This window comes from Globicephala melas, chromosome 7 (assembly GCF_963455315.2).
Source record: "Globicephala melas chromosome 7, mGloMel1.2, whole genome shotgun sequence".
Lineage (NCBI taxonomy): Eukaryota > Metazoa > Chordata > Mammalia > Artiodactyla > Delphinidae > Globicephala > Globicephala melas.
Window position 1 is genome coordinate 54,235,171 of NC_083320.1, and position 12,566 is coordinate 54,247,736.

Below are 12,566 nucleotides of genomic sequence, written 5' to 3' on the forward strand. Positions count from 1 at the left end.
CAGACTATTTTAATAGAAATTCTAAAAGTACTGCAATTTTTTTAAAATGCTTGCAGTTGTAAAGAAGCCCATAGTTGAAAAAATTGAAAAGACTTCTCGAAGAATGGAAGAAGTTCAAGTCACCAAAGGTATTATCATTTAAAACATTTCTCGTACCATGTACACAAGTAATTGTTTACTGATATATAGTCACATGTTATTTATATAGTCATCTAAACTAAGATATTTTAAAATTTTGTGCAAAGCAGTATTCTTCACAATACAAATATATTTGTACATATTTTTAAGTACCCGAAGTTTCAAAGAAGATTGTTCCACAAAAACCTTCTCGGACTCCAGTGCAGGAAGAAGTTATTGAAGTGAAAGGTATACATCTTTGTCTTTCAGCTACAAGTTTTAAACATTTTTATTTATGTGTATGAATATGTATACATATATTACTGAACAACTCACAAATCTGAAATCACCAAAATAAAGACATATTATATATATTATATACATTTTATGCTGCACATTTATATAATTTAAGTAAATAATAACATTATCTTTGTTTTTAGTATCACTTTAAAATTACATAATTTTTTTTAATTAAAGAAGGATTTGTGTTTAATCAGTAGTCTTCTAACTTTATTGTGCCATGCATTCCATTCCATATAATATCCCTCATCCCCTCATTTATATGAATAAACCCTAATGGATTTGGGAAAGCACCACATCACGTGTGAAGAAGTTGTGTCTATTTGATTCCCATTTAATAATGTTTGATAAAGGCTGCCTGGATTGTTTGTCCCTATAGATCAAAACATGATTTGTTTTCTTGTCAATACTGAATTTGTTCTCAAGCTATCATATTAACCCACTAATTCTGTGTCTAAACAAGCCATGTATTTGATCTGATGTCTTGAACTGGAAAAAGAAATACTAATGTGAAATACTCTCTTTAAAGTACCTGCTGTACATACAAAGAAGATGGTTATTTCAGAAGAAAAGATGTTCTTTGCTTCTCACACAGAGGAGGAAGAAGTGTCAGTCACAGGTATAAGGCAAATTTGAATACGGGGCTCAAATGGAAGGGCTTCAGATGGATTTTTATCCCTCTTCTTATCTAATTCATGATTATGTAGATATCTCTGTCTCCTTGTGAATATTTGTCATCTTCTTCATTTCACATTTGTCTGTTTTAATTTGTATTTCAATATGCTTTGTAAATTGCAATACCACCCGTAGTATGGCATGCCAGGAACTAAAATGTACATTTTTTAAAGTCCCTGAGGTACAAAAGAAAACTGTTACCGAAGAGAAAATTCACGTTGCTGTTTCCAAAAAGATTGAGCCTCCACCTAAAGGTATTAGTGATTTATTCTAAGTTTAAAATCTTTCAAAAGTTCCAAAGTAAATATCTGAATATGTTAATATTAAATAATAAATTTAGTCACAGTCCACAGACCTTTAGCCACTATGTGCAAATGACATCATAGGGAGAGGAGAAGACCATGAGGAGGGTATTGGAGAGAGGAATGACAATTCCTGGAGGCTCTGTTCCCTGCTTCATGGAGCTTACAATCTAGTGGCCACCTGTTTAGGAAAAGAAATAGTGTCCTGGGGGCTTCCCTGGTGGTGCAGTGGTTAAGCATCCGCCTGCCAGTGCAGGGGATCACGGGTTCAAGCCCTGGTCCGGGAAGATCCCACATGCCACGGAGCAACTAAGCCCGTGCGCCACAACTACTGAGCCTGCGCTCTAGAGCCCGCGAGCCACAGCTACTGAAGCCCATGCACCTAGAGCCCGTGCTCTGCAACAGGAGAAGCCACCACAATGAGAAGCCCACGCACCGCAACGAAGAGTAGCCCCCGCTCGCCGCAACTAGAGAAAGCCTGTGCGCAGCAACGAAGACCCAACACAGCCAATAATTAATTAATTAATTAATTAATTAATTAAATCTATTAAGAAAAGAAATACAGTGTCCTGGAGCCAGCTCATACCCACTCACCAGAGCTGATGGTTAAATTTTCAGGAATTTTGCTACCCAGCATTTAACGCCTCCATGATTAAAAGTTAAATTATATAAAATTAAATAAGTTATATTTAAAACTATGGTAATAAATGCTCAAAACTCATTACTGTTTTCCTATTATCTATGTTTCTGAGGTTACGTTGATTGCCTCTGTGTTGTGGAAATACTGGATAATTATGTGCTACTTCTCATCCCTTCCCTACTCCGAGACAATGACATCATCGTTGGTAGCCAGGATGCATGTATTTGCACCACCACAGAGGCTGGAACTTGGAAACTGGCAGTGGCTACAAATTAGGGCTCCCCTCCCTCCACCGACCCTCTCCTACACCCAGTCAAATTGTTAAACATTTAGGATACAAAAATTATTTAAGATAATTGAATGCAGTTGTTCTAATGCTGTGGCTTTATAAAAGTGAAGTTTCTAAAACTGGTGTCTGAGGAACAGGCACTGGCACCTCTGAGGAAGGGGTGCTCCTACCTGTTCCTAGGAAAGTGGAGGTTCCTTCAGTTAAAAATGAGTAACAGTCACATTTTCTAATTAGCCACTAGTTCATTGCCCTTAATCCTTGATTAACATGTAATTTTCTTGCATTCAATTGGTATAAAACCAGAATGTCTACTCTTTAAGTCTTGCAACAACATATGCCTTGTCAAAATGAACAATTTCTCAAAATCGACCCTTTTTTTTTTTTTTAAAGTCCCTGAGCCACCCAAGAAACCAGTCTCAGAGGAAGTAGTCCCTGTTCCCCACCTTCCTAAAAAGGTGGAGCCCCTACCAGCCAAAGGTAGAATCATGTTTTTGAAAAAAATTTCTTAATGTCTGTCTTCTTGTACCTTTTTCTATTGGCTCTGTGTGTTAATGAGATAGTATCTGTAAGCTACATTTGTAATGTATTTTAATTCTGTGTATGTTGATTTCATTAACTTGTGGTAATATGTTACACAAATGTCAGGAATACTTTAGACTCCAGACCATGCTGATTGGGTCTTTGTCCACTTCATGTAATGTATGTAATGTCTGTATGGTATTGATGTATTTAGCATGTATTTTCATCACAAGTTACATGCTTGATATTAAATTACTTCCTAAATTCTTTCACTCTTACTGAGGATTTATGATTTAATGTAATCTTAAATGTCTCACAAGGAGGCTAGAGTTCTCAATTGTTTCAACAATGGTGTCTTTAAAGTTCCTGAAGTTCCCAAGAAACCTGTGCCAGAGGAGAAAAAGCCAGTTCCTGTGCCTAAGAAGGAACCTGCCGCTCCCCCCAAAGGTACACCAGAACTGATCACAGGCTGACCCTTTGCCCCAAATGCCAGTGCTTTGTTTTATACAGTCTTTGTACTTACTCTGCTGTCTACTTTGTGTCTTTTACATGCCCCTTGTGTTTTTCATTTATTTGTCAGCTTCCAGGGCCACACTCCACATACATTATTTGTGATACTGAACATTAAAAGAAGTTACTTTTCAAAAGTAACTATATCAAACTGCTGTCTTAAATTTTTAATATCTTCCCTCTCCTAGAGAAAGAAGAAATATTTGTGAAACTCATTTTCTACAGGGCATGTTTCTAGGAAAAACTCTTTCAGCCCTCAACTATGTGACTTTTTCTTAATAAAAAAAAAAAAACTTTCATGAGTTATGACAAGATACAAAGACTAACAGGAGGGTGTTTGGCAGAACTGAATGTTAATGAGGTAAAGATGTACACAGTGCTTCTGGGAACTGCCACTCTTCTGAAAAGTCAATAATGCCTACCCTTAGTTGGAAACATCAACTTTTGGCATTTACTTTCACCATGTTTCTTGAGATATTAACTGAACGTTGACATTTGCCCTAAATGTTGCAATTATCTAATTAGTGAGTCAAGGGACCTTTCATATAGGGATGTTTGGATTCAAATGTGCTAATTCTTGCTTTAATTTTTGGATTTGGTTGGTTTTGGTGGTTTTAGTGATAAAAGACACTACTTTATAGAGGCAATGAAGTAACAAACTGCACACATCTGGTCAGTTATAGAGATATCCAGTACCATCCAGCTTAGGAGAAAGCAGGCTCATACGTTTTAAGAAGTGTTCTCTTTTGCCTGATTTCTCAGTGTTTCCATTTTCTTCCTTAATCAAATCTGCTTCTCTCTTTCTCAAACTCTTGGCTGTTTCAGAATTCTGGGTCTTTTTCTTTTATTCTTTTTTTTTAATTGAAGTACAGTTGTTGCACAATATTATATAACTTACAGGTGTACAATATAGTGATTCACAATTCTTAAAGGTTATACTCCATTTATAGTTATTATAGAATATTGACTGTATTCTGTTGTACAATATATCCTTGTAGCTTATTTTATACCTAATAGTTTGTACCTCTTAATCCCCTACTTCTCCTCCCCACTTACCTCTCCCCACTGGTAACCACTAACTTGTTCTCTATATCTGTGAGTATGCTTCTTTTTTGTTATGTTCACTAGTTTGTTGTATTTTTTAGATTGTACATGTAAGTGATATTATACAGTACTTGTCGCTCTCTGACTTATTTCATTTAGCATAATACCCTCCAAGTCCATCCATGTATTTGCAAATGGCAGCACTTCATTCTTCTTTATGGCTGAGTAGTATTCCATTGTAAATATATACCACAACTTCTTTATCCATTCGTCTGTTGATGGGCACTTAGGTTGCTTCTATATCTTGTCAATTGTAAATAATGCTGCTATAAACACTGGGGTGCACGTATCTTTTCACATTAGAGTTTTTATTTCTTTAGGGTCTTTTTTTTAACCAAATGATTTTTAAGAATGATTTCTGATTATCTAATCATTAAAATATAATGATTGTATGAAAATAAAATATGATTATAATGAAAAGCTTATATTACTAAAACCAGTACTAATGCCAAAGCCTCTTGGTCACTCCTGGAGGAGACTCAGAGGCATGTCTCATTTATACATGAAAATAAATACACTTAGTAACATGTATGTATAAACACCCCATGTATACATAACATAATATATACATGTATCAATGTGTATCTGTATGATTACATCAAGATATTACAAATGCAAATGTAGAGGTGCAGATGTTCAAAAAAATTGCCAATATCTTATTTAAAATGAAAAAATTACCACCGATAATGCATGCTGTTAGAACTACATCAGCCACTCAAAAATTCAACACTTAGAATAGGTAAATTAAACCCATTGTAAACCTTCTTTGGGTCATAGACCCTATTGAAAACTATGGAGCCTCTTAGAGAAAAGCACATATATACATACCCACAAAATTTTGCACACAGAACTCCCCAAAGTCACTGACACACAGATGTCATACTGAGAGGGCTACCCTAGCAAAAGAGTGTTTCCTGAGTTTTATAGACACTACAGGTGCACCAAAAGAAAAAAAATTCAGAAGAGAAATAGAAAAATAATAATAATGCTATAGATGCAACCATTCTAATGACATCTTAGTCTAAGATAGTCTTAGATAAAGTATACCCATTGTTGTTATGGATTCCACTTCTCAATACAAAGAGTAAAGGAATTTTTCTATATACTATATCCACACTCTATATTGTTTATATAATTACTGACTAATTTGGTATTTTTATTGGAGTATAATTGCTTTACAATGTTGAACTAATTTGTTTTTATCAAAAGCATACCAATATATAAAGAAAGAATGAATTCTGTGCACATCCTTCTGTGTATATAACTCATTTTTAATCGCCTAAATGCCTCTGTAACATTACTTGGGACATTTACCACATGTGACCTTTAGAAAACTATAGTTTAATTTTGTGCATTATTTTGCCGATGCATAGAAAGCCTATAACATTAGTAAACTACGTAAAGATTTGTTTGTGTGTGCCTATATCCATTCATAAAAGTGACATATGGCTGAACTAACATTCTATTTTAAAAACTTTAAGTCCCAGAGGTGCTCGGGAAACCTGTCCCTGAAGAAAAGATTCCTGTTCCTGTTGCAAAGAAAAAGGAAGCTCCACCAGCTAAAGGTACAATGACTTGCTTAGTAAGGAAGCCCTGTTTTTATGTCTTGAGTATAAAACATTTCTGTGTTTAATTATCTAATTTAGTTTGTTTCATTCAAAATGAATGTCTTATGGTGTAAGAATTCAACAAAAGTGTCTGTCCACCTGCCTACTTTCTTACAAAATAACTGTCCATTAGCTACTTTGGAAAATATAAAGTTAACTCTAAAAATTAATGTCTTTTCAAGTTCCTGAAGTACAGAAGAGGGTTGTTGCAGAAGAAAAAATAATTATCATCACTGAAAGGGAGGAATCTCCACCACCAGCAGGTAACCTCATCCCATCTCCACAAAATAACCTTGTCTTCCCTTCAAGCTTCTTTAATTGCATATCTTCTTTAATGGGCCTGCAAGTTCTATGTTGCTCATTTACTTTGCCTTCCTGAGAATTTTAAAATCAAATACTATCCTTTAAGTGCCAGAAGTACCAAAGAAGAAAGTTCCCGAAGAAAAAAGACCTGTTCCTTGGAAAGAGGAAGAAGTTCCACCACCAAAAGGTATTGTCTCTCCATCTTTCCAAGAACCGTCTTTATAAGATTATGTTCCTAGGCAAACAATGACTTTGTTAGTCTTGTGATATATGTGCATCGTGAGTGTGTATCTGTGTTTTGTGATGGTCTTCAATGAGATAACACTGAAGTTCTAAAAGTGCACAATGTTTTTAAAGTACCAGCTCTGCCTAAGAAACCTGTCCCTGAGGAGAAAGTTCCCGTGCCAGTTCTTGCTGCTAAGAAAGCCCCTCCTCCCCGAGGTAGGATTGTCTCAAGCCTCTGACAAAAATCTTTTAGCGGGTGGATTCTTTTTCCTATCTGGTGTCTTCTTGTACTGACCCTTTGTCTCTCTTGGATAGAATTTTTGTGTGTATATACTCGTGATAAGTTATGTAATTTGCTAGTGAAAGTGGTGTACTGTGCAAATCTTCCCCAAACTTTAGGGAGAGAAAATTGTTAAGATTCTTGATTTTTTAAGCTTCAACTTTAATCCTTTCTTAAAGCTGAAGTGTCTAAGAGAACTGTCGTAGAAGAAAAAAGATTTGTTGGTGAAGAAAAACCATCCGTTGCAGTTTCTCAAAGAGTGGAGGTCGTGCGGCACGAAGGTATATAATCGGAAGTGAGGGGAGAAATGAGTTTGCATGTGTTTCCTCCAAGTCTTTTCTTCTTACCACATAGTTTACTTTAGAAGTTGTTCTTATCAGTGTCTGTTGTAGCCTCTGAGACTGAATGTTTTGTGTCTACATTGGTCCTGAATCATTCTAAGAGGGTGAGTGGGATGCTGAACATGTGGTAATTGTTAAAGTGGCCTCATTTGGGCATAATCTGAATATTCTTCTCAGTCTTGCGCTGTACTGTCCCCTCACCTGAACTCAGCTCTCTCCTTCTTGCAATGAAGAAGCAGTGTGAAACCACCCCCTACGCAGATAGAAGAACATTACCCATCTATAGGGAACACATCGTTATAATCAGTACTTCAATGGGCTATTTGGGCTGAATTTAAAGTAAATCTTATCTTTTAAAATACCTGCAGAGGAGGAATGGAGTTATTCAGAAGAAGAGGAAAGAGTATGTGTTTCAGTTTATAGAGAAGAGGAAAGAGAGGAGGAAGAAGTGGAGGTTACAGATTATGAAGGTAAATAATGCAGATAAGCTAGTGGTGACCTGGCGTCTTGATAAGCTGTTTTCCTTCACAGATTATTTATCAGATTAATGAAAGTGACACAAATTCAGTGAACGTCTACTGGTCTTATCTGATGTATCTTTTGATCGAAACACAAGACTCAGGAGCATTAATTAAACATCCAAAGTATTTCTTGTCCATTCCCTCTAACTTGACTCTGTAGGAAACAAGCCTTCATATTTATAGGTAACTAATGGTGCAAGTATCTCCATACACATTTATCCTTTCAGTAGATGGGACTTGGTTTCAGTATGGTGGACTGCCATAATCTTCACCTTGGTAGTCTAATTTCTAAAACATGGGTAACAAATAGCAGTGTTGATAGCACAACTCACTAATGTGTCCTGACTCACAGATTTTAAATGAATAAGAAATTATATACATTATTACATTCCAGAAGTCAAGGCCAGGTTTGAGAGTGAAGCACTGAACACGGAGGGCTTTCCAACGTTCCATGTATGGAGAAAACAATCGTGTAATAGCTTTCATTAGATCAATTTGTTATTCAGATGTTCACATACCTATAAAGCTAGTTCTCTATAGCTTAGGATTGAACAACGAGCTTTATTTCAATGTTGGGATACCCTTTTAATGAATTAAGACACCCCTGGGTTTACTGCTAAAGTTCAGCGTTCTGGCTAAAGCTATATATCTGGAAGAACTTTACTAAGAAAGTTTTAATGTAGCTCTGCTTTAAATATTAATCCATAAGTTTCTCAGTAAATTAACTGTCTTCCCAATGAAAAGATGAATAGAATTGTACAGGCAGATGCCCTTGAGTGTATCTCTGGCTAATAAAAGGGGCCCCACCTCTTCTCCACTTGGAAGAAAAGTCCATGTGAAATTCACATGTGCAGTCTTAATGGAATGGCTTAGAACAGACCAAGACTTGACTTCCTAGAGGAAGCTCACCAGTTCTGTTGTGCTTCCTGGGAAAGGCCAAGATGGGCATAAGCCAGGAATCTGATGGATTCAAAGAGGGTCCTCTCCCTTCTAGAAATGTTTGGGAAACCATAACATGTACACAAGGAAAGTTCTCATTGCATGAATATAATTTCAGTTTTTTATACATTATAAATTTCTTTTAGTACTATAGACTCTGATTAAAAGGAAAGACATTTTATGATATTCTTATGTTTCCATTAAGCCCAAAGATTTAGGGGAAAGATGGGTAGCCTGTTAAGTTTACTCCTAGTGTTTGTAACTAGATCTTTCTATTCTATAATTAATCTTATACACAGACTCAAAAATCATAGGAAGGCTCTTTCCTCGTCCACCATAGCTACTCTCGCAAAACTTGGGGAAAAAGTCTTGTTTCCAAGTCCTCAGTAGGTTTTTCATATGTAATACAGGTCTTTCCTTTCTTTCTTATGAACCTACTTATGATTCCTCAAGTACATTTTTGAAACTTGTCTTCAAATTCCTGTGTTCTTGTTAACCTAGCCGCTAGGATTGTTTTTACGTCTTGCATTTGTCCTGTTCTTCCTGTGAATACAAGCATTGTTATCTTTATGTTATACTTATGAAACTTATTTTCTATGCTCTTTATTAAGGCATATGCCTTGATTAAAATCTTCTTCTTTGGGTATTTTAAATGAGAACAATCAGGGAGTTGGAAAGTGTTAAACTTTTACTATTTTACTTACTTTTTGACATAATAAAGTACAGCTAAAATTAAACATGAAAAACACTACAACCTATCTTCTTTGAAATTGATATCTTTAAAGTGATGGAAGAGCCTGAGGAATATGTTGTAGAAGAAGAGCTGCACTTTATTTCTGAGAAAGTGGACGCTGAACCAGCCGAAGGTAGACCAACTCTTAGATTAATTCTAGCCCCATATGTGTTTGGCTTGTCCCATTCTTAATGTCCTCTTGTAGTTAATTTTTTGTCTGTATTGCAAATGTTGATAAATATCATGTGTAATAAAAATATTCCTTAAATGTTTATTAAAAAGAAATCTGGACATTTCCACAAATGTATTTTATAATCTTTTCAAGTGCCTAAGAAGAAAATTGTACCCAAACCGAAAACTCCTGCTAAAATAGAGGAGCCTCCACCAGCTAAAGGTACAATTCTCTCTCGAAGAAGTGGGATACCATTTGTCTTAATAGCTATAATAATGCCTTTAGTTTGAATAACTGCCTCAGTTTTGTCAGCATATACGTGTAAACATTTTTACTGACTATAGACATTAATGTTTGTGTAAATGTGTGATCTTCTCATAAAGTGAGTTCGTTGCCCCAAAATTACACTTCTCCTGTAATGCAAACTAATATTCTTAAACCTAATATTTCTAAAGTTCCTGAAGTACCTAAGAAAATTGTGCCAGAAAAGAAAATTCCTGCTGCAGTTCCCAAAAAGGAAAAGGTGCCACCAGCCAAAGGTATATTGGGCTTTCCTTTATTCTTGAATAATACCTGTCTTTTTAAATCTTAAATTGATACATTCTTCAAATTTTTATGACATTAACAAGAAAATAAGTGTGCCTATGTTTAGTGTTTTTCACATTTGTATGTCTGATCGTGTTGTGCAATGTCTTTTAAGTGCCAGAAGAGCCAAAGAAACCAGTTCCTGAAAAAAGGGCTCCTCCCAAAGTGGCTAAGATAGAAGAACCTCCTCCCACCAAAGGTAAACGAAACTCCCCAGCATGACAACTAGAAACATGTCTTGTCTTTCTCGTCCTCTCACTGCTGTCCTTGGGTCACCCCTTCTGTATGGAGATTATTGGTGTATGTTGGCCACAAGGATATATTATTGCCTTGTCTATGGTGGACTATTGCTTACTTGTTGTGAAGTTCATTTGTGCGTACCTTGTAAAATTGTTATACTCTAAAATCACAATACTTTCTGGCTAATACATTTTTTTAAATTCCACTTTAAGTAATATAACTCCGTAATCCTAAAATTATCTTTCAAGTGACTGAGAGGCACATGCAAATTGCCCAGGAAGAAAAAGTTCACGTTGCTGTAACTAAAAAAGTGGAGCCTCCAAGACCAAGAGGTACATGGGGCCTTTCAATACACAGAATATTGTACCTACCCTATTCTCTTTACCAAGTACACTCGTTATGGGTGTTGGGTTTTTGTTGTCATTGTTATAGTTGTTTTATGTTTGAAATCGTGAAAATATCAAGTCTTTTATGTTTGAGTTACTACTATACAACTACCTTTTTGTTGTTTGAATGAGGAAAACCGTTCTTTAAAGTGAAATCTGTCTTTAAAGTGCCTGAGGAACCCAAGAGAGCTGTTCCAGAAGAAAAAGTTCCAAAACTCAAGCCTAGAAAAGAGGAGGAGCCACCAGTAAAAGGTATACCAACTTTTCCAAAAATCAAAATAAGCTTTTAGGTATCAAAATAAGCTTATAGGTATAACTAATCTAGTGGAATTGGGATCTTTAGAGAAAATAATTTAAATATGTATTACAAAGTAAGTAATATGCGTATGCTATTCCGTATCATCTCAAAACGAAATATTTCTGATACCAGAAAATATTCTGTCTCTTCTTCTCAAAAGAAAACAAAAACAAAAATGAAACTCCATACAAACGTGTAGATACTTTCCCTTAAAACGAATTTATCTTCTAATGGCTCTTTGTCTATATACTAAACTCCTTTGCAGAAATGCTTGTTTTGTGTGGCAACCTTTGATGAAATTAAAAGTTTTTAAATCCTCAATTTTCTACATTGTGCCAGTAGAGTTTATGAAAACACCTTAGAATTAAAGTGAAGAAACTATTCATGTGATGCAACCTTCTGTCTAATGCTTGTTTGATAGTCATTGTTTATACTGTCTAGTTGTCTTTTTTTATTTCTTTTATAAATACTACTTGATCTTCTTAAAGTTATTCAATGTCTTTTAAGTATTAAGTAGCTTAGAGAAAAGTATTTATATATATATTAGAACATGTTTATTTCCAAGTCTATTGATTTTTCTTACCACTTAAATGAAAAATTTAAACAACGAGCATGGTTATGGCCATCTTTGTCCTCTTTGTCCTTGGATTGCACACACAAGTTCTCTTAACACATGTTATTCTGAATCTTGCAATTCACTTTTAATAATTATTCTTTTTAAAGTGACTGAACTCAGGAAAAGAGCTGTCAAAGAACAAAAGGTATCCATTGAAGTTCCAAAAAGAGAACCTCCAGCAGCTAAAGGTATATTGTGCTTTGACTAAATAATAAAATGAAGCATGAACCTACACAGCTCTTTGCCTGTTAGTTTCTAATTTGACTCTCATTCTTTATTGGCTTATTGTTGCCTAAAGGCAGGGAATCTAACATTTGAAATTATAAATAGCAAATGTACACTCTGTAATACCTTGGCCAGCAAAGGACAGTCAGGGTCTCCCATAACCAGTGCATGAGACTATCAGCAAGGAATGAGATCACAGCACATTGTCACTATGGTCCCTAAATGGGCTTCAAGTAAAATGCACCTGTTGTCAATATTATTCCAGAAGTAACTGTAACAGCAGAGAAAGAATGGGCTTACACCCAGGAAGAAGAAACTGTTTCAGTACAATGGGAAGAGGAATATGAAGAACATGATTATAAAGAATTTGAGGAGTATGAACCCACAGAAGAATATGATCAATATGATGAGTATGAGGAGCATGAATTCGAACATTACGAAGAGTATAAAGAACATGAAGAATATGTCACAGGTATGAGCAGATCTGCAAACCTGAAACCACATTAAATATGAGTAAAATCCATAGAACAGGATAAAATTTTGAATGCCCAAAGAAATTTGGAAAGAACTTTGTTTTGTTTGGCAAATTCAGAATTTTTTTTTCTTGGATAACTTCTAGAAAAAAAAATCTCTATAAAT

At 35.3% G+C, this 12,566-nt stretch overlaps 1 protein-coding gene across 1 annotated transcript in view; it reads left to right on the top strand.

The window, feature by feature from the left end:
- The window catches only part of TTN (titin), a 279,722-nt gene that overhangs the window by 116,045 nt on the left and 151,111 nt on the right, over positions 1-12,566 (top strand). The window contains 20 exon segments of the mRNA XM_060302200.1: positions 57-128; positions 289-366; positions 947-1,036; positions 1,266-1,346; positions 2,714-2,800; positions 3,206-3,289; positions 5,938-6,021; positions 6,246-6,326; positions 6,473-6,553; positions 6,724-6,807; positions 7,051-7,166; positions 7,583-7,682; positions 9,458-9,538; positions 9,731-9,799; positions 10,033-10,116; positions 10,278-10,361; positions 10,651-10,734; positions 10,957-11,040; positions 11,810-11,890; positions 12,193-12,399. Of these exon segments, the coding sequence (XP_060158183.1) occupies positions 57-128; positions 289-366; positions 947-1,036; positions 1,266-1,346; positions 2,714-2,800; positions 3,206-3,289; positions 5,938-6,021; positions 6,246-6,326; positions 6,473-6,553; positions 6,724-6,807; positions 7,051-7,166; positions 7,583-7,682; positions 9,458-9,538; positions 9,731-9,799; positions 10,033-10,116; positions 10,278-10,361; positions 10,651-10,734; positions 10,957-11,040; positions 11,810-11,890; positions 12,193-12,399 (1,812 nt within the window).